The sequence below is a fragment of the Erinaceus europaeus genome, chromosome 10, assembly GCF_950295315.1.
Source record: "Erinaceus europaeus chromosome 10, mEriEur2.1, whole genome shotgun sequence".
NCBI classification, from domain to species: Eukaryota; Metazoa; Chordata; class Mammalia; order Eulipotyphla; family Erinaceidae; genus Erinaceus; species Erinaceus europaeus.
In genome coordinates, this window is record NC_080171.1 from 99,452,407 (window position 1) to 99,478,245 (window position 25,839).

General features: G+C 43.7%; 1 protein-coding gene across 8 annotated transcripts in view; it reads left to right on the forward strand.

Annotated features, from left to right (window-relative positions):
• The window catches only part of GARNL3 (GTPase activating Rap/RanGAP domain like 3), a 229,909-nt gene that overhangs the window by 194,738 nt on the left and 9,332 nt on the right, over window positions 1-25,839 (forward strand). For 7 of the 8 annotated variants that reach the window (XR_009552095.1, XM_060200172.1, XM_060200173.1 and 4 more), the window contains 4 exons: window positions 5,377-5,443; window positions 12,320-12,427; window positions 15,070-15,188; window positions 16,887-17,025. Coding sequence is in view for 7 of the 8 variants with exons in the window: in XM_060200172.1 (XP_060056155.1) it covers window positions 5,377-5,443; window positions 12,320-12,427; window positions 15,070-15,188; window positions 16,887-17,025 (433 nt within the window). In the remaining variant the exon portion in view is untranslated. The remainder of the gene's footprint in view (window positions 1-5,376; window positions 5,444-12,319; window positions 12,428-15,069; window positions 15,189-16,886; window positions 17,026-25,839) is intronic. The other variant, XM_060200176.1, reaches the window with a different exon arrangement.

Genomic DNA, 25,839 nt, shown 5'->3' on the forward strand with positions numbered 1-25,839 from the left:
ACTGACCGGCTCCCTAGTTTACTGACTTCTAAGGAGGAAGGGTCTGATTTGCCTTAAAGTTCTTGCCCTTTCTCTTTTTCAAAATTCTCTGTGTGAACAGTCAAAAAATGGAGTAGGAGTTGGAAAATTATGTCCCTTGCTATTTTTTGTTCCACCTGACAGCCAGTTCCCAAGACTAAGCCTGCCTTTTCTGGTGAAAGAGTCCTCAGCTTGTTTCAGAGGAACTTTCTGGCATGTTCAGGTTTAAGACACCTCATGCTTAAGTGGTTACATGTTTGAATTTACAGCATTCAGGAGATTGGTGATTATTGTTTTTTTACCTATATGTAATGCCCTGTTAATTTAACAGGGTGGTTGTGGATTTTTTTTCTCTCTCTGATGAAAAAAATGTGTGGATTTTTTTCTCTCTCATGAAGACTCAGGAAAAGTTGGGTTGAAAGTTTTGTTTGATTTCTGCTTTACTTGTTTTTCTATGCAAAACAATTCTATTATGTTCTGTCTTTTCTTGACTATATTTTCTAAAACAAATTTACAAAGTTTTTCCCTAAGACAAAATGTTGGTTAATAAAGGGGGAGGGAATAGCAATGTGGGAGATAGCTCGCCTGGTAGAGCCCATGCCCTGCTGTATGGGAGACCCTGGGTTTGAGCATGGGAGCACCATGGAAGTCCCTAGAGGAAAGAAAATGGCATGAGCTATTATACCAAAGTAAAAGACTGTGGAGTAGGGGGGAGCGTTCAGGTCCTGGAACATGATAGCAGAGGACATAGTGGGAGTTGTGGAAAAATGAGAAATGTTGCACATGTACAGACTATTGTATTTTATTGTCAACTATAAACCACAAATCCCCCAATAAAGAATTGTTTTAAAAATAAAGAAAATGGGGAGTCGGGATGTAGCACAGCGGGTTAAGCGCAGGTGGTGCAAAGCACAAGGACCAGCATAAGGATCCCGGTTCGAGCCCCGGCTCCCCACCTGCAGGGGAGTCGCTTCACAGGCAGTGAAGCAGGTCTGCAGGTGTCTATCTTTCTCTCCCCCTCTCTGTCTTCCCCTCCTCTCTCCATTTCTCTCTGTCTTATCCAACAACGACGACAACAACAATAATAACTACAACAATAAAACAATAAGGGCAACAAAGGGAATAAATAAATAAAATAAATTAAAAAAACAACAAGGGCAACAAAAGGGAAAAGAAAGAAAGAAAGAAAGAAAGAAAGAAAGAAAGAAAGAAAGAAAGAAAGAAAGAAAGAAAGAAAATGTCATGAGCTATGACTTTGTAAAACCTTGTTAGAAATGGCCTGCCTGGGGAACTAAGACCAGCTTTCACCTAGAGGCTCCTGCAGCAGGACCCCATTTCCATGGAGGAAGATGAGAGAGAGAGAGAGAGGGAGAGAGAGATCCACCAAACTCAGGTATTTGGGGACTGAGTGTCACTCAGATGGTACCCTCTGTCAGCCTTGCTCCTGCCCCATTCCTCCTTGCTTCTCAGCTGGGGCCAGTGGATTCCTATTTCATGTCTATACCTCCCTTCAGGGACTAAGATAATCCTTGCTCAAGAAAAATGTCTCAGGGAGTCGGGCAGTAGCACAGCTGGTTAAGCACAGGTGGCAAGAAGCGCAAGGACCAGAGCAATGATCCTGGTTCCAGTCCTTGGCTCCCCACCTGCAGGGGAGTCGCTTCACAGGCAGTGAAGCAGGTCTGCAGGTGTCTGTCTTTCTCTCCCCCTCTTTGTCTTCCTCTCCTCTCTCCATTTCTCTCTGTCCTATCCGACAATGACGACATCAACAACAATGATAACTACAGCAACAATTTGAAAAAGGACAACAAAAGGGAAAATAAATAAAATATTAAAAAAAAAAAAGAAAAGAAAAATGTCTCAGAAGCACCGTAGTCAGCACCATAAGTTTAGTTCACTGTTAGACCCACTGTGGCCCACTGCCTCACCAGCAGCAGGTGCCTCGTCCCTAGACCAAAGGCCTCTTCTGAAAGTAACTGCAGATGTGGTCATGGGATGTGGGTCTCTAATTTTCTCCTGCTCCCAAGTCCCCATCTTGACTGTCTACTTAGAGGTCAGAACTCAGTGGTTTTGCTGAGAGCTTACCCCCAGAATCCCCTGGGAAAGTTGATCACTGGCCTAGCTGTGAACCTTCTTTCAGTTGGGGTAGGAAAGTCAGACTTCACTTGACTTTTGGAAGACAAATGAAGAAATGTCTGTCTTTTGAATTTTATCACCACCAAGTTATTTTTATCTTTTTTTTTTTGCCTCCAGGGTTATTGCTGGGGCTCAGTGCCTGCACTATAAATCCACTGCTTCTGGAGGCTATTTTTTTCCCTTTTGTTGCCCTTGTTGTTTATCGTTGTTGTTGTTGTTATTACTGTTGTTGGATAGGAAAGAGAGAAATTGAAAGAAGAGGGGAAGACAGAGGGGGGAAAGATAGACACCTGTAGACCTGCTTCACTACTTGTGAAGCGAGCCCCCTGAAGATGTGGAGCCAGGGGCTTGATGCCGTTCCTTGTGCTTCGCATCATGTGCACTTAACCCGATGCGCTACTGCCCGGCCCCCTATGTTTATCTTTTATTATTATTATTATTATTTTCCCTTTTGTTTCCCTTGTTTTTTTATTATTATTGTAGTTATTATTGTTGTAATTGATGTTGTTGTTGTTGGATATGACAGAGAGAAATGGAGAGAGGAAGGGAAGACAGAGAGGGGAGAGAAAGATACCTGCAGACCTGCTTCACCAGTTGTGAATCGACCCCTCTGCAGGTGTGGACACGGGGGCTTGAACCATGATCCTTATGCCGGTCCTTGTGCTTTAGCCACGTGCGCTTAACCCGCTGCACTACCGCCCGACTCCCTATTTTTATCTTTTTCAAATGCCAATAAGATTTTTTATATTTATTCCCTTTTGTTGCCCTTGTTTTATTGTTGTAGTTATTATTGTTATTGATGTCATCATTGTTGGATAGGACAGAGATAAATGGAGAGAGGAGGGGAAGACAGAGAGGGGGAGAGAAAGACAGACACCTGCTTCACCGCTTGTGAAGCAACTCCCCTGCAGGTGGGGAGCTGGGGGCTCGAACTGGGATACTTACTTCGGTCCTTGTGCTTTGTGCCACCTGTGCTTAACCTGTTGTGCTACTGCCCAACTCCCTAGCCAATAAGATTTAAAAAAAAATTTCTCATCAGAGTTATTGTTGGGGTTCAGTCTTTTTTTTTCTTTTAGATAGAGAGTGATAGGGGCCAAGTGCTAGTCATACATATTACAATGCACAAGGAGCTAAGTTTGAGCCCCTGCTCCCCACTGAAGGGGAAAAGCTTTGCAAGTGGTGAAGCAGGAATGCAAGTGTCTCTCTGTCTCTTTCCGTCTCTATCACTCCTCCCTTCTTGAATTCTGGCTATCTCTATCCAATAAATAAATAAACATAATTAAAAATTTAAAACTTTAAAAAAATTGAGAGTGAAAGAGGGAGAGAGAGAGAGAGAGAAGGGGAGGCACTGCAGCACCACTCCACCATTCATGAAGCCTCCCTCATGCAGGTGATCCCATGTGGTAACCAAGGGCTCAGTCCCAAGTCCTTGAAAAATGGTAATCAGTACGTTTTACTGAGTTCCCAGATAAACTTTAAAAATAATAATAAAGAATAAAAAACCAGGTGTCTATGTACTTCCATAGTTTACCTTATTAAGATTCCTAGAAGGGAGGGTCAAGAATATGCATCTTTAAACTTATTTATTATATGAGTAGAAGTGAGAAAGACAAGAGTACCACTCGGTCGTATGTGGTGCCAGGAATCAAACCTGGGACTTCATGAATGTGTGGTTTGTGCTCTACCTACTGAGCCATCTTCCCAGCCACCAGAATATATTTGAAAGCACTCAAGGTCAGAGAAGATAGTGCAGTGGTAGCACACAGGTCTTGCATGTGAAAAGTCCAAGGTTCTGTCCCTGATGCCACCAATAACCAGAGCTGAGTAGTACTCTGGTGGAAAAAAAAAAAAAGGAGGGGGAAGAAAGGATCAATCAGTTAGTTAATTAATTAATTAATTATAAAAACATTCAAATTGCGGGGCTAGGCAGTGGTGCTCCTGGTAAGTGCACATGTTACCATGCTCAAGGACATAGGTTTAAGTCCCCAGTCCCCACCTGTAGGGGGAAAGCTTCACAAGTGATGAAACTGCTGCAGGTATCTCTCTGTCTCTCTCTTTCTTTATGTCCCCTTTTCTCTCAATTTCTCTCGGTCCTTTCAAATTAAAGTTAAAAAAAAATTCAAGTAGTTTCTAGTGTCCTCACCTGGACATGTAGCAGTGCTGCAGAGAGTGCTCCCGCCAGCTCCATTGCCCATGGAGGAGGCCATTACAGGTACGGAGACCCCAAAGTGGTCTCACTGTGCTGAGTATTAATAAAGGTCTGAAGGAAATGGGATAGCATGCCTAGGGAGGAGGTGGCCCAGTCTGAATGGCCCTGAGACTCCATGCTTGCTGCCCTGCAGCCTGAAGCTCTGAACATTTACTCATCCTCTTGTCTGCACAGTCCTGGCACCCGTAATAGACTTGGTGGGTGCAGACACTTCCTTGGCGTCTGCTGCCACTGCCACTGAGTACAACGCTTGGTCTGGATGCTGCCCGAGCTTCCACTGCTCCTGTTCCTGCTTCTGGCTGCCCTCCTCCAACACACACACACACACACACACACACACACACACACACACACACACACACCCCAGACATGTCTACAGACCTGACCTCTAAGTAAACAGGCTGCCAGGACCAACTTTCTCACTGCAGTGAACCCTCCTGGAGTGGCACAGACTCAGCCACCAGACCATGAGACATAGTTGCCCTCCAGCAGACCTGTCAAGAGTCCCAGGACTATGTTGACAAGTGGAGAAGAACCAGAGCACAGTTCAAATCTTGAATGTGGCTTTGCTTGCTGAGGATCTAAAGTGATTCTACTTCCCTGAGCCTCACTTTACTCATCTGCAAAATGATAACTGTCCCTTTCACTTTCCCTGGTCAGTGGCAAAGTGAAGTAAACTACCTGCCTGAGAATGCTTTCTAAGCAGGGACACATGTCATAGACATGAGGTGTTTCAGGGAGAGTAGAGGTAACACACACACACACACACACACACACACACACACACACACCTTCTCAAAGGGCATGAAAAGATGGAGCCAGGAGTCCCACTGGAGAGAATCACTTTCACTTGACTTCCACTGCAGTCATGTCCCCTAGGTGACATCGTGGGTCCTAGTGAAGAACAAGTGACCCCAAGCTCCTGGGTTAGTCACTACCCTGCCCTAGTAACCTGAGAAAGTCTCTTAGTAGTGTCTGTCTGGCCTGCCCTCGACCATTGCCCATTATCATTGCAGGTTAATTTTGTTGCAGCTATTGATGTGTATGAAGATGGAGACGCTGGTCTGCTCTTGTGTTACAACTGTAAGTCAAAGATGCATTTCTAACTTTATTTACAAAAGAAAATGTGCTCAGGGTTGGGGTTACACAGGTCAGCTAGGCAGGGCCCTGCCCTCTGGTCATGGATGGAAAGAAAAACAGGGGGGGGGAAACAGGTCAGTGGGGCAGTGACTCACTTCCCCAGGAGCTGCTCACACAGCAGCTGAGTGAAGCACGTGTTTCCTTCCTTGGAGGAGGAAACAGCTGAGCTGAATGCTGAGTTCCACAGGAATTGTCCAGGTGAAGACAGGGAAATAGGAGATTAGAGGACAGCAGAGGAGGCAAAGCAGGGAGGGAGCAGAGGGTGGCTGGGAGGGGCATCATCCTGGCTGGGGAAGTGGTCAGTTGAGGGGTTTTGAAAAGGAACTCTAGCAGCAGGGTGGTTAACAGAGAGGAGCAGCGCCAAGTTGATCCAGGGAGTTCAGTTAAATGACAGGCTTAGGACAGCAATCTAGGGCAGAGGTGATAAGAAGCAGGAAAGTAGTGATAGGGATTGGTACTTGTGATTATTCTGAGTTGTGTGGGAAGATGCTTTGGAGCCTGAGGAAGGCAGGAGGGGAAGTTCAGGTGGCAGGCAGCTTCCTGGTTAGGGTTGCAGATAGGTGCCTTCACTAGGGCAGGACTGTGAACTGAGGAGCCTCTATGAGGAAGAAATCCTCAGCGCTGAATGAAGAGGTTGAGTCTGGGATGTTCAGAAGGTGTCCCAAAGAGGGGTACACAGGAAGGAGATCCATAGACAAGTGTAAGGAGAAAGAACTGGATTGCAAGTCCTAAGAAGCACATTAGGCTCAAGGCCATCAACAATGGGACGGGAGGGAGTCGGGCTGTAGCGCAGCGGGTTAAGCGCAGGTGGCGCAAAGCATAAAGATCCCGGTTCGAACCCCGGCTCCCCACCTGCAGGGGAGTGGCTTCACAGGCGGTGAAGCAGGTCTGCAGGTGTCTATCTTTCTCTCCTCCTCTCTGTCTTCCCCTCCTCTCTCCATTTCTCTTTGTCCTATCCAACAACGACGACAACAACAATAATAACTACAACAATAAAACAACAAGGGCAACAAAAGGAAATAAATAAAATAAATAAATATTTTAAAAAAGAATGCTCCTTAAAAAAAAAAACAATGGGAGGGGAAAGATGATGACAGTCTTCAGCAAAGCTGACACTGAAGCTGACACTGCCTGCTAGAGGGACAGCGAAGAAGCAGGCAGAGAGGTGTGGCGGAGGGCAGAGAAAGAGAATGAAGTCACAGAAGCCAGAGAGAGGGTCAGCAAGAAAGTTAGCTGAGGAAGATACCTGGTCTGTCATGCTTGCCACCCAGGTTTCAGTCTGGCTTCCACCACAATGGAGGAAGCTTTGGTGCTGAGATGTCTTTGTGGGTGTCTCTCCTAGCCGAAAAAGGTTTTCAAAGGCTGTGATGCCCTGGTGATGGGGGGGAATAAAAAAAGTCAAAAGTCAGGAGAGAAGAAAGTTAGAGGGAGTGGGCCAGGAAAGTGCCCTGCAGAGACTTACTCTTACATGATTCTACTTGGGGACAAAGATCGGCTTGATTTGATTTAGCAGAGTTTCCAGATGCTAGTACCCTGGGCGAGAGTTCAGGGACACAGTGCTGGTCTGGTCTCTTGAGTTTAGGATGGGACTGCCAGCTCTCTGTGCAAGCTCTGTGCAAGGATCTTCCAAGATCCTTTTCTCTGGGCAACAAACTTCTAGTGACATCTGTCATATGGAATTTTTTGCAAGTGTCATTTGTCTTTTCTTTCTTTCTTTTTTTTCTTTATTTTATTTATTTATTCCCTTTTGTTGCCCTTGTTGTTTTATTGTTGTAGTTATTATTGTTGTTGTCATCATTGTTGGATAGGACAGAGAGAAATGGAGAGAGGGAGGGGAAGACAGAGAGGGGAAGAGAAAGATAGACACCTGCAGACCTGCTTCACCGCCTGTGAAGCCACTCCCCTGCAGGTGGGGAGCCGGGGTTCGAACCGGGATCCTTATGCCGGTCCTTGTGCTTTGCGCTACCTGCGCTTAACCCGCTGCACTACAGCCTGACTCCCCTTTTTTTCTTTTCTTAAACATCCTTACGTTGAAATTGAAAGCTCTGCCCACCTGTGAGGGGAATAAGTAGTGGAAGCCAGAACTGCTGACCCAAACCAGCAATGTTGGCAGGAGTATGGGGGGGGGGGGATACAGGAGACACCTCGGCACAGCCCTTCACCCATCTGTAGCTTTTGCCCTGTCAGATCCTTTTGAGATGTCCTGCCTAGAGTCAGGAGAGTCTGATGTAACCTCTGTGTCTTATAAAGCAGTAATCTTCCACTGTCCTGTGAGAATGTACAGCAGTCTCCCATCTCAGCAATAGGCATTTAAGGACCCCAGTGGATGCCTGAAGCATCAGGTAGGGGAACCCTACATAAAGTGTGTTTTCCCTGTACATGCCTACCTAGGATAAAGCTTGACCTAAAAATCAGGCATAGTAGGAGAGTAAAAACAACAGTAATAGAACAGTATCTACCACTATAATAAAAGTATGAGTATACAGGTTTTCTCTCTGTGTGCCTAGTATTTTCAGCCCACAGTTGAGTGTAAGCAATGGAAACTGGAAATCAAATCCTTCAATAAGTACAGACCACTGAACTAATAGAACGACTTATCGGGAAAGAAGAAACTGGGCCTAGCCTTGTTCTGTTTTTACTACAGTGAGTTCACTAAGGGAGAAACAATATCCTCCTTCCCAATTGAAAAGATCTTGGATGATTGGTTCTCCTGCCTCCTGTACCCACACTTTATCTCCTATTCCCCTGAATGCACTAAAGTGTAATTACCAGCCACACACACACACACACACACACACACACACACACACACACACACACACACACACGGATTCCATTCCCTTCACACTGCGTTTCCCTTCTCCACTGGATCTTTCCCAACAAGCTTTCTCTACATCTACTTACTCCTTCCCATTCTCTCTCAAGACTTTTGATAATGCTTCTGCTCCTCTCCTTTTCCAAGAAACCTGCTTTTGTCACAGGGACCCAGCAAACTCCACCTTGCTATGGGTCCTGCTTGTGCTGTCTGAGGTGTCTCTCAGAACCCTATACCCCCTAGATTTTCTTCTGCCTTTCCGGGCATCTCTCAGTCTCTGCTTGTTTCTGCTTCCCATTTTATAATATCTCTAGTCTTATGTTTCTAAATTACACCTTTTTAAATTTATTTTTATTGCCACTAGGGTTATGGCTGGAGCTCAGTGCTTCCATCATGAATCCACCACTCCTGGCAACCTTTTTCTTTCTTTTTTTCTTTATTTTATAGGACAGAGAGAGATTGAGATGGGGGGAAGAGAGGGAGAGAGAGAGAGAGAGACACCTGCAGTACTTGCATCACTCATCATGAAGCTACTTCTCTGTACCTGGGGAGTGGAGGCTCAAACCCAGGGCCTTGGTAGTGTGTGTGCTTAACTAGGTGCCACACCGCCTCCCCCCCCCCCATGCCATCTTTATCTAATGACTCTCTTTAAGCCCCAGACTTGAAGGTCAGCAGATCACCAGTGTCACTGCTAGGAGATGCAGGGGCAGTGACGCATCCAAGCTCAGCTCTAGACCTTTCCTTCAGACTTCTCTTCTGAAAGTCTCCTCATCCCAGTACCTGGGACCCTTCACTCCTTCAGAAGTTCATGTCAGAAACGGCAACTTTCCTTTATCTCTACATTTCACATTGCACATTTGACTCCTCAGCGAATCTTATGTCTCATGTTTCTGTACAACGAAAATCTGCCCGCTTCCAGCACCTTCACTGCAATTGCTCTGGTCCAGATAAAACCTGGAGACTTTTCCCACAGGACACAGGTGCTCCCTGATGATGTCATTTATATGTATATATATATATATATATATATTTGTGCCCTCATCTTGGGGTCATCCTGAAGATACTAGAACATTCCCTCCACTAGGCATTGTTCTTGCTGTTGTCTCTTCATGGAATATACACCCCAAAATTCCTCACAGCTCCTCTACTTCCTTTAGGCCTATTCTTTGAGTTCACCTTCCAGTAAGGCCTTCTTTTTCCTATATCACCCAGCCCCTGTTCATTACTCTAGTTCCATTTAGAACTTACCCACCAGTCAACATACTAGATAGCTTTCATATTTATCTTGTTAATTGCCCACCCATCCTCTCTAATGTGTAAATTTTGAGGGGGCTGGAGAGATAGCTAACTGGACAGGGCATGTGCTTTGCTGAGCCTGTGGCCCAGATTTGAGCTCCTGGTACCACATGGGAAGTACTATGGCACTGGGGGAAGCTCTCAGGCTGTGATGTTTCTCCTTCTCTCTGCTATTCCTTTATGAATGAAAAGGCAGCCTGAAGCCTTAACATAGCACATGTGTAAGCCTCCTGTTGTGGGGAAAAAGCAAGTTTCAAGAGGGCAGGGATTTGTATATATTTGATAGAGTGCTAAAACCCCACCAGGAAAGGACACAGTAGTGTTGTGTTCCTACTGGTCACTTACATGTCTTCTCTCTACTCCTCTCTCCTTCCACCTCCCACCAAGGGAAAGCAAACTGCTGCCAGGCCTGAGGGGAAATCTGAGGCCAGGTATGTGAGGGTGGCTTGTTCATACCTAGGGGCCAGGAGGCCGCCCCCTTCTGGGCCTGTCTCCAAGTGAAGCAGCCTGTCTGTGACAGAATCACACAGGCCTGGATGAGATGGCCCAAATCAGTTCAAAACTGTCCCCTTCCCTTTTAAACTGAAGCAGCCTCAGGGACTCCAATCTCCAAAAACTACAAGAGGTGATCTTTGCATCTAAGGAGAGCAGGTACCTGAGTTCAGTGATTTAGAAGACTGAGCAAGCATGATTCTTGAACCCCAGAGCTGCGATATGTGTTCCCATGCAATGTGCTGGTGTCCATGCCTGGCTCTCCCCCAAGTAGTGACCTCACTGGAACTGTGGGCAGTGCCTTTCACTATTGTGTTCTCAGAGCCTAAAGCGAGCCTGGTACTAGAAAGGCCAGGCTAAGGGGTATGAAGGGGGGTCAGGGTGGATGCTGAAAGTCTGTGGAGACACAGAATAGGCTGGTGGTTGTCTAGGCTAGAGGTGAGGGATAGAGAGTGACTATTTAGTAAGCACGAGGTGTTTTTTCGTTTGGTTGGTTTTTTGCTTTCTTTCTTAGGGTGATGAAAATACTATAAAATTAGATTACGATAATGCCATACATACCACTCTGTAAATGTACTAAAATTCATTGAATTGTATGTTTGAAATGGATGGATTTTGCAACATAAATTATCAACAAAGCTATTTTGAAAATAATCTAAAAAAATATAATTGTGGGCTGGAGAGATAGATCACCAGGTAGTATATGTGTCTTGCTATGTGTACAACCCAAGTTCAAGCCCCAGCACCTATGGTAGACACACACCAGTGGATTAGCTCGCTCGCATGGCGTGCTGCTTTAGCATGAGCATGACCCGCGCTAAGCCTGGCCCCCACCACACTGAAAGTTTCAGTTCTGTGGTCTCTCTCTCTCTCTCTCTCTCTCTCCTATCTTTTAAAAATTACATATAGGGCAGGGAGAGAGAGTAATGGCTATGCAAACAGACCTTCATACCTGAGGCTCTGAAGTCCCAGGTTCAGTCCCTGCACCACCATAAGCCAGAGCTAAGCAGTGCTCTGATGGGGGAAAAAAGTCATATATATATATATATATATGTGATGTGGGGGTGAGTGGGGGACAGTCAGCTTTGACACTGGAAAAAGATCCAGCACTGTGGTGTCACAACCTCTCTCTTTGTTTCTAGCTGAGTGGAGAAATGGCCCAGAGCAGTGAAGTTGTGCACGTATGAGGCCCCAGGTCCAAAAAACTAGAATTTTATGACTTAACATCATAAGCTTCTGGAATAAAAGAGTCCTTTGTTTCCTCATAGAATCTGAACTACCTGGACATGTGTCTAGAGCTTGGAGTAGGCCAGAGCTTGGAGTAGGCCAGGAACAAGATAATGAATTAACCTGGCCATAACCTAATTCTGACTCAGATTCACCAAGGTGACACAGGCTTTAAGTTTCCCTAAAAATATATTGGGCATAGAAAGACACATGAGGGAGTTGGGCGGTAGCGCAGTGGGTTAAGCACACATGGTGTGAAGCACAAGGACTAGTGTAAGGATCCCGGTTCCAGCCCCCAGCTCCCCACCTGCAGGGGAGTCAATTCACAAGTAATGAAGCAGGTCTACAGGTGTCTCTTTCTCTCCCCCTCTCTGTCTTCCCCTCCTCTCTCCATTTCTCTCTGTCCTATCCAACAACGATGACAACAACAACAGCAATAATAACTACAACAACAACAAAAAAAGGGCAACACAAGGGAAAATAAATATTAAAAATTTTTGAAAAAAGAAAGACACATGAAACTCCTAATACACTTGTCCTGCTGAGTGGGGCTCAGTACATGATCCACTTTGCAGGACGATTTCCCAACCTGAGCCTGCCATCCAGTGTCCCTTCAAATCCTGCCTCCACTATCTAGGGCCAGTGAAACTTTAAACAGACTCCTTCGCTTCTCCAATCCTTAATGTTCTCATCTGCAAAATGTGCATAATAATAGTATCTGCAGGTTAAAAGATATTTTGTATCTAAACCTCAGTACTTGGCACATAGCTAATTTTTCCAAGCAGCTATTATTACTTACAGGATTATTACTCTGGCTCACTCTGCTTCCTGAGCCCCCAGAACCTGTCACCATGCCAGTACTTATATTATCTATTTATAAAGAGGGAGCAAGTAGACTATTCTTTTTGTTGTCTGCTTTTTATTTATCTAATTACAGTGATCTGTGTGTGGTGTCTAACAAAAATAAGTTGCTTGTTGTCTTGTTGCAGACAGTTGCATCTATAAAAAGGTTTGCCCATTTAACGGTGGCTCTTTTTTGGTTCAACCTTCGGCATCAGATTTCCAGTTCTGTTGGAACCAGGCTCCTTATGCAATTGGTAAGAAAACCCTTTATCCTGATACCTCTGTTCACATAGCTATATCTGAACTGTTCCACTCTATGTAAGCAAGTCCACTCACTGGTTTGCTGCTAAATTGCCATAAACCATGTCGGTGTGAGGAGTATGCACAGTGTTCTATTTCTTCTTTAATTGTCCTTCCTTTTGCTCCCCTTAGGGAACTATTGTCTTCTGTTCCTCCAAGTTCTCAGTGCCTGAGCGTGTGAGCATCTGAGAGTAATTACATTTTGTTTTTCTTTTTTTTTTTTTTCCCAAGACTTAGGTACCTCTCAGGGTCACTTAATTTCAGAGCCTTGCTGTGTAAATAGTGTAGCAGAAAGCTTATCTTATACTAAAGTGTTGAAGATTTTATATAATTTACTGAATACTGTCCTGAAAGTGGGGGGGGGTTATAGAGTATTGATGGTTTCCCTTCATAATCACAGGACTGACAGGAGGCTGCAGCTCACTTCCCCTGCCCAGCATCGTGGGGGATTATCGTATATACCTCCAGCTCTGCTTCACTGCTTATGAAGCTTCCCCCCCACCCCCGCAGGCGGGAACCAGGGACTTGAGCCTAGGTCCTTGCACATGGTGATGTGTGTGCTCTACTGTGTATGCCACTGCCCAGCCCCAATCCTAGTGTTTTTAAGAAAGCATTTTTAGGATGCATCTGCGGAGATAGTATTTCACTAAGTTTAAGGTAGTGCTCAGGAATCAGCATTTAAAGCACTTCAAGTACTGGGCATGCACTATATAAAAAATTATATATATATATATATATATATATATAAAATTTAAAAAAATAAATAGGGGTGCAAAGCTCACAGTAAAGAAGGGACGTGTTCAACCCACTGTGCAGATAAAATCGATCAAACGAAGCTACATATGTTACACACACACACACGCACACGCACACGCGTGCGCACGGCCCCAAGCACTAGGCTTGAAAAGGAGTCATGAGGAGGACATGGCTAACTGGAAAAGCAGAAGAAATGTTTAAACTTTGTTATGTAAGGGGTGACAGAATATAGGGATGTTCAATCTGAGAGAGGCTGCCTTCCAGCTACTGGAAAGAGAATCTGGTCCATACCCTGTTTTGTATGGCCATGAAGGAATTACATAGCGACAAAGTTTAACCTGATATATACCTTCTGTTGAGGGGGTGAGGGAGTCAGTCAGAAGGATCCCCTTTTGTTCTATTGAGTTCCTTGCTGCTTTGTTTGAAATGAATGTTAAAGGACACGTGTTCAGGTGTATGGTTTCTAAATTCATTATTCGTCGTGCAAAGTAAAGTTAAGAAAAAGTCTCGGGACATAGATTCCCTGAGGGTCTCTGGGCTTCATCTATTATGGCAAGAGCCCAAGAAAGAGACCTAGGCCAAAAAACCCAAGGCCAAAGACCCCTCTTTGTCCAAGCCCCTTTACTTTAAGCCCCTTCTTAAGTCACACGGAGGCCCACTTTTCATTGGCCCTATGGAGTAAACTCCTCCCCCTTCATATAGTGCTGAGAAAAGAGGGAAAGGGAACCCTTTACCAAGTGGTCTCTGTCCCACGTGTGCAAACTCAGTGAAAACAAAATATGCTAGTGTGCGTCCCAGTTCCATGTGTGCAACTCCAGTGACTCTCCAGGATCCCCTGTGTCCTGCATCTCCCCTCAGCACTTCCATTGCTGCATTGGTGGCTAAGAACTCTGGACTAAACTGCCTCATTTCAAAACCCAGATCTACTTTCAACTTAATAGACAAAATTAAAGGTGTAATTCTGAACTCCCAGGTTATTTGTCTGCAGGAAAGAAATAGTCTGACTACCTTATAGGCTGGCTGGTGCCACCAAATAATCTAAGGCACAAAAAGCCATTAATACTTACTAGAGGCTGTAAGCCATTAATCCCCCCAATAAAGAAAAAAACACTACTTACTAGATACTCAATATATCACAGTAATGGTGATGATCCCGTGGTGATCATGAAAAAATGATTATGTCTGCTTTGTAGACAGATAAAAAATGAGCATGTCTGCTTTGTACACAGATAAGTAGCTTCTACTCACCGAAAGCTGAAAATTGAGCAGTGTGATTTTAGTCCTTTATATATATAGTTAAGGAGTAGTTCTAAAATAGAGGCAGGACTAAAGAGGAATCAACAGCTAGTCCTACCTAGCCAGAAGGGACCCTTGCAAGTACTTACTAGTTTATTAGTTTCTTTCACTAAAGTGATTTTTCTAGAACCCAAATCAATGAAATAAGTTGTGCTGGGTCAAGTAGCATATGACCTAGACTACAGGGAAACTGGCTATACACTATGGCCACTTTTTTTTTTCTTTCAGAGAGAGGGCAGGGAAGAAACCACAGCACCAAAGATTCCTTAACGCAGTGGGAGGCCTGACTCAAACCTGGGTCATGAACATGGCAAAGCGGTGAACTATCTAAATGAGCTATTTTGCTGACTTTAGAAGCATTTTCTTAGAAGAGAGGTCTTTCTCCTTAGAGTTGGGGGCTAGCACCAGTGAAGGAAGAAGTGAAGCAACCAGAGTAAAGGGAGAAGTGAAAGTTTCTGAAGAAGTGAGGATGAACTTAGGCTGGACCTGGCACCTCTCCAACCACCCGCAGGGATGTGGGCTGATGCATCTCTTTCCCTTGCAGTCTGTGCATTTCCATACCTCCTAGCCTTCACCACTGACTCCATGGAGATACGCCTGGTGGTGAACGGGAACCTGGTCCATACCTCAGTGGTACCCCAGCTGCAGCTCGTGGCATCCAGGGTGAGTAAAGCCAGGGTGTCCTTCTGTCTGAGGGATTCTGGGAGCCCCAGGTACCCTGAGGTTACAGAGAAGCACTGACCCTCCTCACAAACAAGTAGACTGGTGATTCCAACCTGACACGCATGCCAAAATGACAAAAGTGAGGTAATAATTGTGTTGGGGTAGGAAAGAAATCCTGCATGCCTCTGGTTTCTGCCGAGGTTGAACATAGAAATAAGCATGGAGTAGATTGGTAAGAGAAAAAGTCAACAGAAACTTATTAATCATATATACACATGGAAGAGACCCAGAAGATCTAAGGAACTAACCACATGACCCTACATGCTACATTTGCTGTTTACTGTGGTACCTCATATTTCCACAATTCTTCTACCAGGCCAGTTCTTTCCCATTCTGTTTATTAATTCAGACAGAGAGAAAGAGACAAGGAAGGGAAGAATCCCCACAACACAACACTGCTCAGTATCCATGTGGACCTAGGCTCAAACCAGAGGCTTCTTGCATAGTTGGGTACACACCCTACCCAGTGAGCTGTCTCCCAGGCCAAACACCATCTTTAAATAGCTTTGCTCAGGAGCCGGGCGGTAGCGCAACGGGTTAAGCACACGTGGTGCAAAGCGCAAGGACTGGCTTAAGGATCCCGATTCGAGTCCCTGGCTCCCCACCTGCAGTGAAGTCACTTCACAGGTGGTGAAGCAGGTCTGTAGGTGTCTATCTTTCCTTCCCCCCCCACCTCTGTCTTCCCCTCCTCTCTCCATTTCTCTCTGTCCTATCCAACAACGACGACATCAATAACAACAACAATAGTAACTACAACAACAATAAAAAACAAGGGCAACAAAAGAGAAAATAAATAAATATAAAAAATAAATAGCTTTATTCATACTTTAAGAAGAAAGAGAAGGTGAGTAAGGAAACCTATCCAGAAAGAGTACAGCAAATCAAAGGCATGCAGACACAAGTTGGGTCTCTCCATTGATTAGATGGCCCACAGGAGAAGTCTTTATCATTTAAAGATAGTCTCCAACCAGCCTTTGGGGCCCCACCTATGAAATTAACTTTTTACCAAAGTGATATTTTGGGGTGGGGTGGCAGAACTTTGCCTCCCTACAGCTGTGACCAGACTTATTGGTTGCATTTTCATATAAGGCCCTGAGGCTTTGTTTTGTTAGAGGGTGGATCAGGGGCTAGGGAGACATCATAATAACTATGCAAAAAGTCTTTCATTCACTAGGCACCAAAGGTTCCAAATTCAATTCCCAGCACTATCATAAGCCAGAGAGACCAGAGCAATGCTCTGATAAAATTAACAGATAAATAAATGTATATACATACATTTTTTTTCCCTAATAGAGAGTGGTTCAGCACTGATGGCAATTGAGGAGTACTCAGATGAAATAAAAGAACCTCCACCTTGCACCTGTGGATTGTCCAAGTCTAGGAAAGTGAGCCAGCTTCCAGACTGCCTTCCCCTGCCACTTTCTAACATCTATCCCACAAAGTATGATTTCCTGACTAATCTGTGACTAGTAACACTGGACTGACTTTCCTCTGAAGGCCCCTTTCCAAGTGTGATTCCCTCTTGCCCTGTGGATGGCATAGCTGAGCTGAGGGCCAAGTGGAGGTGATGACAGCAGAGCCAGAGGGGAAGGATTCATGATGCCAGGCAGCCCAGTAATGTGTTCACTTTTTTTCTAGTCGGACATCTACTTCACAGCCACTGCAGCTGTGCATGAGGTCTCATCCGGAGGCAGCTCCAAGGGGACCAGTGCCCACAATTCTCCTCAGACACCCCCTGGCCGAGATACTCCAGTATTTCCTTCTTCCCTGGGGGAAGGTGAAGTCCAGTTTTTACTGTCATATTAATGTTTTGTTGGGGGCTTCTTGGGGGGAGGGGTGTTTGTTTTTGTTGTTTTATTTTGTTTTCACCAGAGCACTTCTTAGCTGTGGTTGATGAGGGTGAGACCAAGCCTTGGGCAGGAAATCCTTTTGTGTAACCTTTATGCTATCTTCCTAGCCCTGTCTTAATGCTCTTTTAACAAGATGTATTTATTAATATTAATTCATGAGAGAGAACCAGAGTGTCACTGTCACACGCGAAACCAGAAAATGAAGTCAGGACCTTGTGCTTGAGAATCCAATGCTTTATCCATTGTGCCACCTGCCCAGATGCATTATTATTTTTAAAGAGAGAAGAAGAGAACAGAACACTGCTTAACTCGGGCATAAAGTGGTATCAAAGATTGAACTATCGGCCTCTGGGGACTCAGGCACACAAGTTGGTGTTCTGATCAAGCTATCTCCCTGACTCTTACAAATGTTCCTGATCCATTCTGATTTATCTGTGCATTGTCAGATATCCTCATGAGATTACTGCCTATGGTGGTCACTATTTAAAGTTACCCAAAAAGCCTGCAGTGTGAATGCACTGTTGCATTCTTTTTTTTTTAACCTTCTCCTAACTAACTAACCATATATATTACTGATTTAATAATGATTGACAAGACTGTAGGATAAAAGGGGTACAATTCCCACCACCAGAGTTCTGCATCCCATCCCCTCTATTGGAAGCTTTCCTATTCTTACTATGTGCGCTTAACCCAGTGAGCTGCCACTTGGCCCCAGCTTTCCTGTTGTTTACCCCTCTGGGAATATGGACCCAGAATCATTATGGGATGCAGAAGATGGAAGGTCTGGCTTCTGTAATAGTTTCTCCGCTGGACATGGGCATTAGCAGATCGATCCATACTCCCAGCATCTTCTGTCTTTCCCTAGTGGGGCAGGGCTCTGGAGAGGTAGGATTCCAGGACACATTGATGTGGTCATCTGCCCAGGGAAGTCAGGTTGGCATCTTGGTAGATCCGCAACTTGATGGCTAGCACTGTTGCATTCCTAAGAAACCCTATGATAACAAATTCCACTATGAAACAAACAAACAAAACCATTTCCTGGGGATAAGGGAATTGACTGGCAAACACTAGAAGAAGAAGAAGAAGGAGGAGAAGGGGGAGGGGGAGGGGGAGGAGGAGGAGGAGGAGGAGGAGGAGGACTAGGAGGAGGAGGAGAAGAAGAAGAAGAAGAAGAAGAAGAAGAAGAAGAAGAAGAAGAAGAAGAAGAAGAAGAAGAAGAAGAAGAAGAAGAAGAAGAAGAAGAAGAAGAAGAAGGGAATTGACTTGTCTCAGCAAACTTATTTTTCCTTCTGGGATGGTAGCAATACATTTATAAGATGACAGAGTCATGAAACCTACACATTACTGCAGTCAAGGAGATAGGACAGCAGTAGAGTGCTGGAATTTGGTGATGCCCTGGTTCTGTGATGTTCTGGGTCTCTCGCTAATAATTGTTTTAATTTTCTTTTTCTAAAAATATTTCTTTATTCATTAGTTTTTGATAGAGACAGAGAAATTGGAAGGGAATGGGAGATATAGAGGGAGAGAGAGACATGCAGCATTGCTTCACTCCTCATGAAGCTTCCCACCTACAGGTGGGGATTAGGGGTTTGAACCCAGGCCCTTGCACACTGTATTTTTCTATGGTGTATTTTTCTATGTTTTTCTATGTAAAAATGCATCATGGCTTTTCCAACAACCCAGTAACATATGTGCTCTATTAAGTGTGCCACCACCCAGCCCCTTTCTTCTTTCTTTTTCTTTGTTAACTTATACATTACTCAGCACATTCAGTCTTTCACTGACTGTCTTCAGCCACGAATCCCAGAAGCCTTTGCTGTGGTTACTGCGTAGCTCTGAGCACAGGCTTTTCCCAACTTCTCATCAGTTGTGCTTAACCAAAGCTTGGCACTCCCCAAACAGGGCAGCTATGCTGCTGGGGTGCTGCAGCAGTTTCCTTTCCTGTCCCCTCTTGATTTCTGTGAAAGTCAGGACAGTTGTGAGTGCAGGTGGAAAGGATCATCCTGTGCTCTGCTGAGTTCTTTAGAGGCTGGACAAATAAACAAGCATGGGGCAGACTGATAGAAGAACTTAATACTAACTTTATTAATAACATATATACATTCTGTACACTTAGGAGAGAAATTCTGAGTAACTCACCCACATGGTTTTCAGACATAGCTTAAAAACATTTAGTTAGGTGCAGGTCTAACTAAACTAACATTTAGTTAGGTACAGGAGTCGGCATGTAACCCATTAACGTAGAATAAATATAAGTCCCTGCTCTCCATGTAACCTCAGGTCTCATTCTTTGGTTAGTTTTGAGCTATATTACAGAATTTTTATTACATATTTGGAGGACCCTCAGTGAGCTCTGACTGCTGCAGCCCCGTTTGGGCAAGACCAGAGCTTTGGATCCAGAGAGGCACAGATCCTCCTAGAAACAGAGAAGCACGAGCCCTCGATGTGAATTCCCAAGTCTCCTTCCACACAGGACCGAACCTCTCTGAGGAAGAGGCAGCCTTGTGTTCTGAATGAGAGAGCAGGCGACTTATGCTTTGAAAATAAAAGAATCCAGGCATCGGGAGGTAGCACAGCAGGTTAAGCACACGTGGCGCAAAGCATAAGGACAGGCAGGGTAAGGATCCCAATTCCAGCCCCCCGGCTCCCCACCTGCAGGGGAGTCGCTTCACAGGCAGTGAAACAGGTCTGCAGGTATCTATCTTTCTCTCCCCCCTCTCTGTCTCCCCTCATCTCTCCATTTCTCTCTGTCCTATCCAACAACAATAACAACTACAATAATAACCACAACAAGGATAAAACAACAAGGGCAACAAAAGAAAAAATAATAATAAGCCTCCAGGAGCAGTGGCTTCGTGGTGCAGGCACCGAGCCCCAGTAATAACCCTGGAGGCAATAAATAAATAAATAATTTTCTTCAGGTTTCTTTTTTTTTTATTTAAGAAAGGATAAATTAAGAAAACCATAGGGTAGGAGGGGTACAACTCCACACAATTCCCACCACCCAATTTCCATATCCCACCACCTCCCCTGATAGCTTTCCCACTCTCTATCCCTCTGGGAGCATGGACCCAGGGTCATTGTGGGTTGTAGAAGGTGGAAGGTCTGGCTTCTGTAATTGCTTCCCCATGAATATGGACGTTGACTGGTCAGTCCATACTCTCAGTCTGCCTCTCTCTTTCCCTAGTAGGGTGGGTCTCTGGGGAAGCAGAGCTCCAGGACACATTGGTGGGGTCTTCAGTCCAGGGAAGCCTGGCCGGCATCCTGATGGCATCTGGAACCTGGTGACTGAAAAGAGAGTTAACATACAAAGCCAAACAAATTGTTGAGCAATCATGGACCCAAATCTTGGAATAGTGGAGAGGAAGTGTTAGGGAGGTACTCACTGCAAACTCCAGTGTACTTCTGCTTTCAGGTATATATTTTGCAGTAGTTTATGGATACGTGTGAACATATGCTCTCTCTCACAGAAACTGGTGTATATCTAGGTTTGGGGATGTTGTTAGAAAGTGAACCACCTGAGATGGAATTAGAGTATACTATGAAAGGAAAGGTCTCACCCGACTAATGAAGCTGAAGGGTTGTCATTCCACACGTGAAGTCTCTGGACACAGTCTGAAGTGAAGCATGTTGAGGTGGCCATCGTTGCGTTGGTTAGGTTGTAATCGGCAGATGCAATATGATTTGATATGGATTGGGAGAGGCATACGGGAAAGTGGGCCCTATCCAAGGGTTCCAGGACTGGGGGAAGTAGAGGCTCTATAGTGGAGATGTGAGGTTCCTGCTGTCTTAGGGTTCAAAAAGACAATCAATAGTTAATGTTATCATCACATTATTTGGTAATTGGGTTAACTTTGAAAAGTCCTTTTGTTATGGTTTGCTGTGTAGTACCCAGTATCTTGTATAATAAATAATTTAAAAAAGAAAGAAGAAAGAAAGAAAGAAAGAAAGAAAGAAAGAAAGAAAGAAAGAAAGAAAGAAAGAAAATAAGAGAATCCGTGCACTGGGAAGCCATCAAGTTCCAGATGCTACCACAACCCCATCCTGACCACCCTGGACAGATGACTACATGGAGAAGTGTCTAGGAACCTCATCTCTCTGGATCCCTGCCCCACTAGCAAAAGATTAGGGACAGCACAGGTCTTTCTGGGAGTATGGATTGATACATCCATGTCTCAGCAGGAAGCAGTTACAGAAGATCAAAACTCCCTCCTTCAACATCCCAAAAGAATTCTGGTCCATACTCCTAGATGGGTAAATGTTGGTTGCCTAAGTATATTCCTTGTTGTCACTGTCGGTTAATTTAAGATATATTAGTTTAATGCATATAAAATTGCTATAGGTCAAAAATAGTCAAGTTCCAGTAATTTTAAAATGATTCAATAATATACATCTTCTCTTCCTTTAAATGTGAAGTGCCTTTAGCAAACTGTATAATATTGTTAAAATCATAGGATATTGAAATTAAAGGAACTTCATTAAGTAAATAAAATTTCAGAATTGTGAGAACTGATAATGAGACAGACCTTGTATAAACAAATCAACCTAGCTTAAGTCCAAAAGAAAAGTATTTTCAGGATAGTAGAACACGCCATTCATCGAACAAAGGGATCAAGGAAACGCTTAGCAGTAGGAGCTGCTCAGCCTTTCCCTTTAGACCTCTCTGCCTCAGTCTGCTTCTGTTTAAATTTCAAATTCCCACTAGCACAGCATCTGAGTGATCTGGCCTGGGCAAGGGATCTACCCAGGACTTTACTAAGGTGAAAAAAATGATTGCCAGAAAGTGGAGAGGGAAAGCAGAGGTAGATGCATGATTTTTTAAATAAAAACGTGAAAATTCAAAAAAATAAAACAAACAAACAAAAAAACCCTTTAAAATAATTGTTTGTGGACTTCCGGAGGTGGAGCTACGAGCAGCAGATAGCTTTCTCTCCTCTCCTCTCCTCTCCTCTCCTCTCCTCTCCTCTCCTCTCCTCTCCTCTCCTCTTCTCTTCTCTCCTCTCCCAGATCAACTAGGAATACCAAAGGAGACCACCGAGACCGAAACAAGACAGGACTAGAATGACCACAGGAACCCAGTAAATCACCTGTGAGTACAAACACACGTGGCTGGTATCAGAGAGGAGAGAGGGGCCTAAGGAGAGATTAAGTGACTGCTAACAGTTCAACAGTTTATCAGTGGAGACAGCACCTCCAGTCTGCTCCACAACAAGGGGACAGCTGAAGGGAGGAAAGGACTCCCCAGAGACTCACCAAGTGCAACTCTGAGTCTCCATTGCTACTACCCTCAGAATCTGGAGCAGCAACAGGGAGGGACACCAAGGGACAGAGATCTAACCGGGAAACTCAGGAGAAGACCTATACCTCAGTGGCATAGCTGAGGGGCTGTGAAAGTCTCTTTGCATAACCACTGGATTATCTCTGCCACACCCCTGCTTTATCTCTTGGTCAGAAGTCAGTGATTAAGCTAAGAAGCCTATTGATAGTTTAAAAGCCCTCAGGCTCCCATAGCCTACAGGGAAGGAAAAAAAAAAAAGAGGCTTTTACACCACTGAGCTCCAACTCAGGGATTGAAAAAACTGTTAACTTCCACCATGGTAAACCCTTTAATTAAATGACTTAGACACAAGTCAATCCAGGCAATAGTAATCAATAATTTGAAAAGTACTGATAAAGGGAACTCATAACATAATATATATAAAATGGTTAAAACAACAAGAAAAAATATTGGAGACTCGAACCAGGACAAGAGTCCAGCTAAAAGTCCTCCAGAGGGTGAAGCACAAAACGAGTTCAACATCCAAACATTAGCTAAGGAAATAATCACAGGAGTGAGTAAAGAATTTGAAAAAAATTGTAATCAGAAATGCAGGAACAACAAATGAGAATATGGAAGAAAATTCTAATTATCTCATGGTTATTAGAGAGCTGAAAGCTGAAATCACTGAGCTAAGAAGGCAACTAGCTGAACAAGCTAAAACAGTAACAGAGCAGGGCAACAAAATAGATGAACTCCAGAAAGCAGTAGAGGGCAGAGAGAATAGAATCTATGAGGCTGAAGACAGAATTAGCAAGATTGAGGATGAATTAGAGACAACTAAAAAAGAAATAAGAGATCTCAAAAAGAGATTAAGAGATGCTGAAAACAACAACAGAGTCCTATGGGATGACTTCAAAAGAGACAATATACTCATTATTGGCTTACCAGAGGAAGAAAGAGAAGGGGAGGAAGAAAGCATTCTCCAGGCCATAATAGCTGAAAATTTCTCTAGTCTAGACAACACCAAAGACATATTCAAGAAGCCCAGAGGGTCCCAAACAGAATTAACCCAGACCTAAAGACACCAAGACATGTCATACTTAGAATGGAAAGGAATAAGGATAAAGAAAGGATCCTCAAGGCTGCAAGAGAAAAACAAAGAGTCACCTACAAAGGAAAACCCATAAGATTAGCAGCAGACTTCTCCATACAAACACTACAGGCCAGAAGAGAATGGCAAGATATCTATCGAGTGCTCAATGAGAAAGGCTTACAGCCAAGAATATTATATCCTGCTAGACTGTCATTCAGACTAGATGGAAGCATCAAAACCTTCTCAGACAAGCAACAGTTGAAGGAAGCAACCATCACCAAGCCTGCCCTTAAAGAAGTTCTGAAAGGTCTCCTATAAACAACCAGACCACCACAAATAGGACATATATCAAAACACTCTAAAACTTGTCAAGAATGGCGTTAAAATATCTTCAATCTTTGATATCAATAAAAGTCAATGGCCTGAATTCACCTATTAAAAGACACAAAGTAGGAAGATGGATCAGAAAACACAACCCAACAATATGTTGTCTACAGGAAACTCACCTAACTCAACAAGACAAACACAGACTTAAAGTGAAAGGATGGAAAACTATCATACAAGCCAATGGCCCACAAAAAAGGGCAGGAACAGCTATTCTCATATCTGACATGATAGACTTTAAAATAGATAAGATTAAAAAAGATAGGAATGGACACTACTTAATGCTCAGAGGATCAGTCAATCAAGAGGACTTAACAATTATTAATATCTATGCACCCAATGAGAAGCCATCTAAATACATCAAACTTCTACTGAAAGAGCTACAGCAATATATTAACAGTAACACAATCATAGTAGGGGGCTTCAACACCCCACTATCTCAACTTGACAGATCATCCAGGAAGAAAATCAGTAAAGACATAAGGGAGCTAAATGAAGAGATAGATAAACCAGAACTATTGGACATTTTCAGAGTCATTCATCCCAAGAAACTGGAATACACATTTTACTCAAATCCACATGGGTCATTCTCAAGGATAGACCATATGTTAGGCCACAAAGACAGCATCAGCCAATTCAAGAGCACTAAAATCATCACGAGCATCTTCTCAGACCACAGTGGAATGAAACTAACACTTAACAATCAACAAAAGATTAGTAACAGTCCCAAAATGTGGAAGCTCAACAGTACACTTCTTAACAACTTCTGGGTCAAAGAGGAAATCAAGGAAGAAATCAAAATGTTTCGAGAGTTCAATGAAAATGAAGACACAAGCTATCAAAATATTTGGGACACAGCTAAAGCAGTCCTAAGAGGGAAGTTCATAGCTATACAAGGCACAAATAAACAGCCTGATTGCACATCTTAAAGACCTAGAAGAAGAACAACAAAGGAATCCTAAAGCAACCAGAAGGACAGAAATCACTAAAGTTAGGGCAGAAATAAATAACATTGAGAATAGGAAAACCATACAAAAGATCAACGAAAGAAAATGTTGGTTCTTCGAAAGAGTAAACAAAATCGACAAACCTTTAGCCAGACTCACAAAACAAAAAAGGGAGAAGACCCAAACAAATCGGATAGTAAATGAAAGAGGAGATATCACAACAGACACTGCAGAAATTCAACATATCATGCGAGGCTTCTATGAACAACTATATGCCACCAAGCTAGAGAACCTGGAAGAAATGAATGATTTCCTAGATACCTACCAACTTCCAAAACTAAGTAAAGAGGAAGTGGATAACATGAACAGGCCCATCACAGCTAATGAAATTGAAACAGTTATCAAAAAATCTTCCCAAAAATAAAAGTCCTGGACCAGATGGTTTTACAAATGAATTCTACAAAACCTTCAAAGAAGAACTAATACCTCTACTTGTAAAAGTCTTCCAGAAGATTGAAGACACTGGAATACTCCCTGCCAGCTTCTATGAAGCCAACATCACCCTGATACCAAAAGCAGACAGGGACACAACCAAAAAAGAAAACTACAGACCAATATCTCTGATGAACATAGATGCGAAAATATTGAACAAAATTCTAGCCAACCGGATACAGCAGTATATCAAAAAGATTGTTCATCATGACCAAGTGGGGTTTATCCCAGGCATGCAAGGTTGGTTTAATATACGTAAATCAATCAATGTGATCCACCACATCAACAAAAGCAAGACCAAAAACCACATGGTCATATCAATAGATGCAGAGAAAGCCTTTGACAAAATACAACATCCCTTTATGATCAAAACACTACAAAAATGGGAATAGATGGAAAATTCCTGAAGATAGTGGAGTCTATATATAGCAAACCTACAGCCAACATCATACTCAATGGTGAAAAACTGGAAGCATTTCCCCTCAGATCCCGTACTAGACAGGGCTGCCCACTATACCATTACTATTCAACATAGTGTTGGAAGTTCTTGCCATAGCAATCAGGC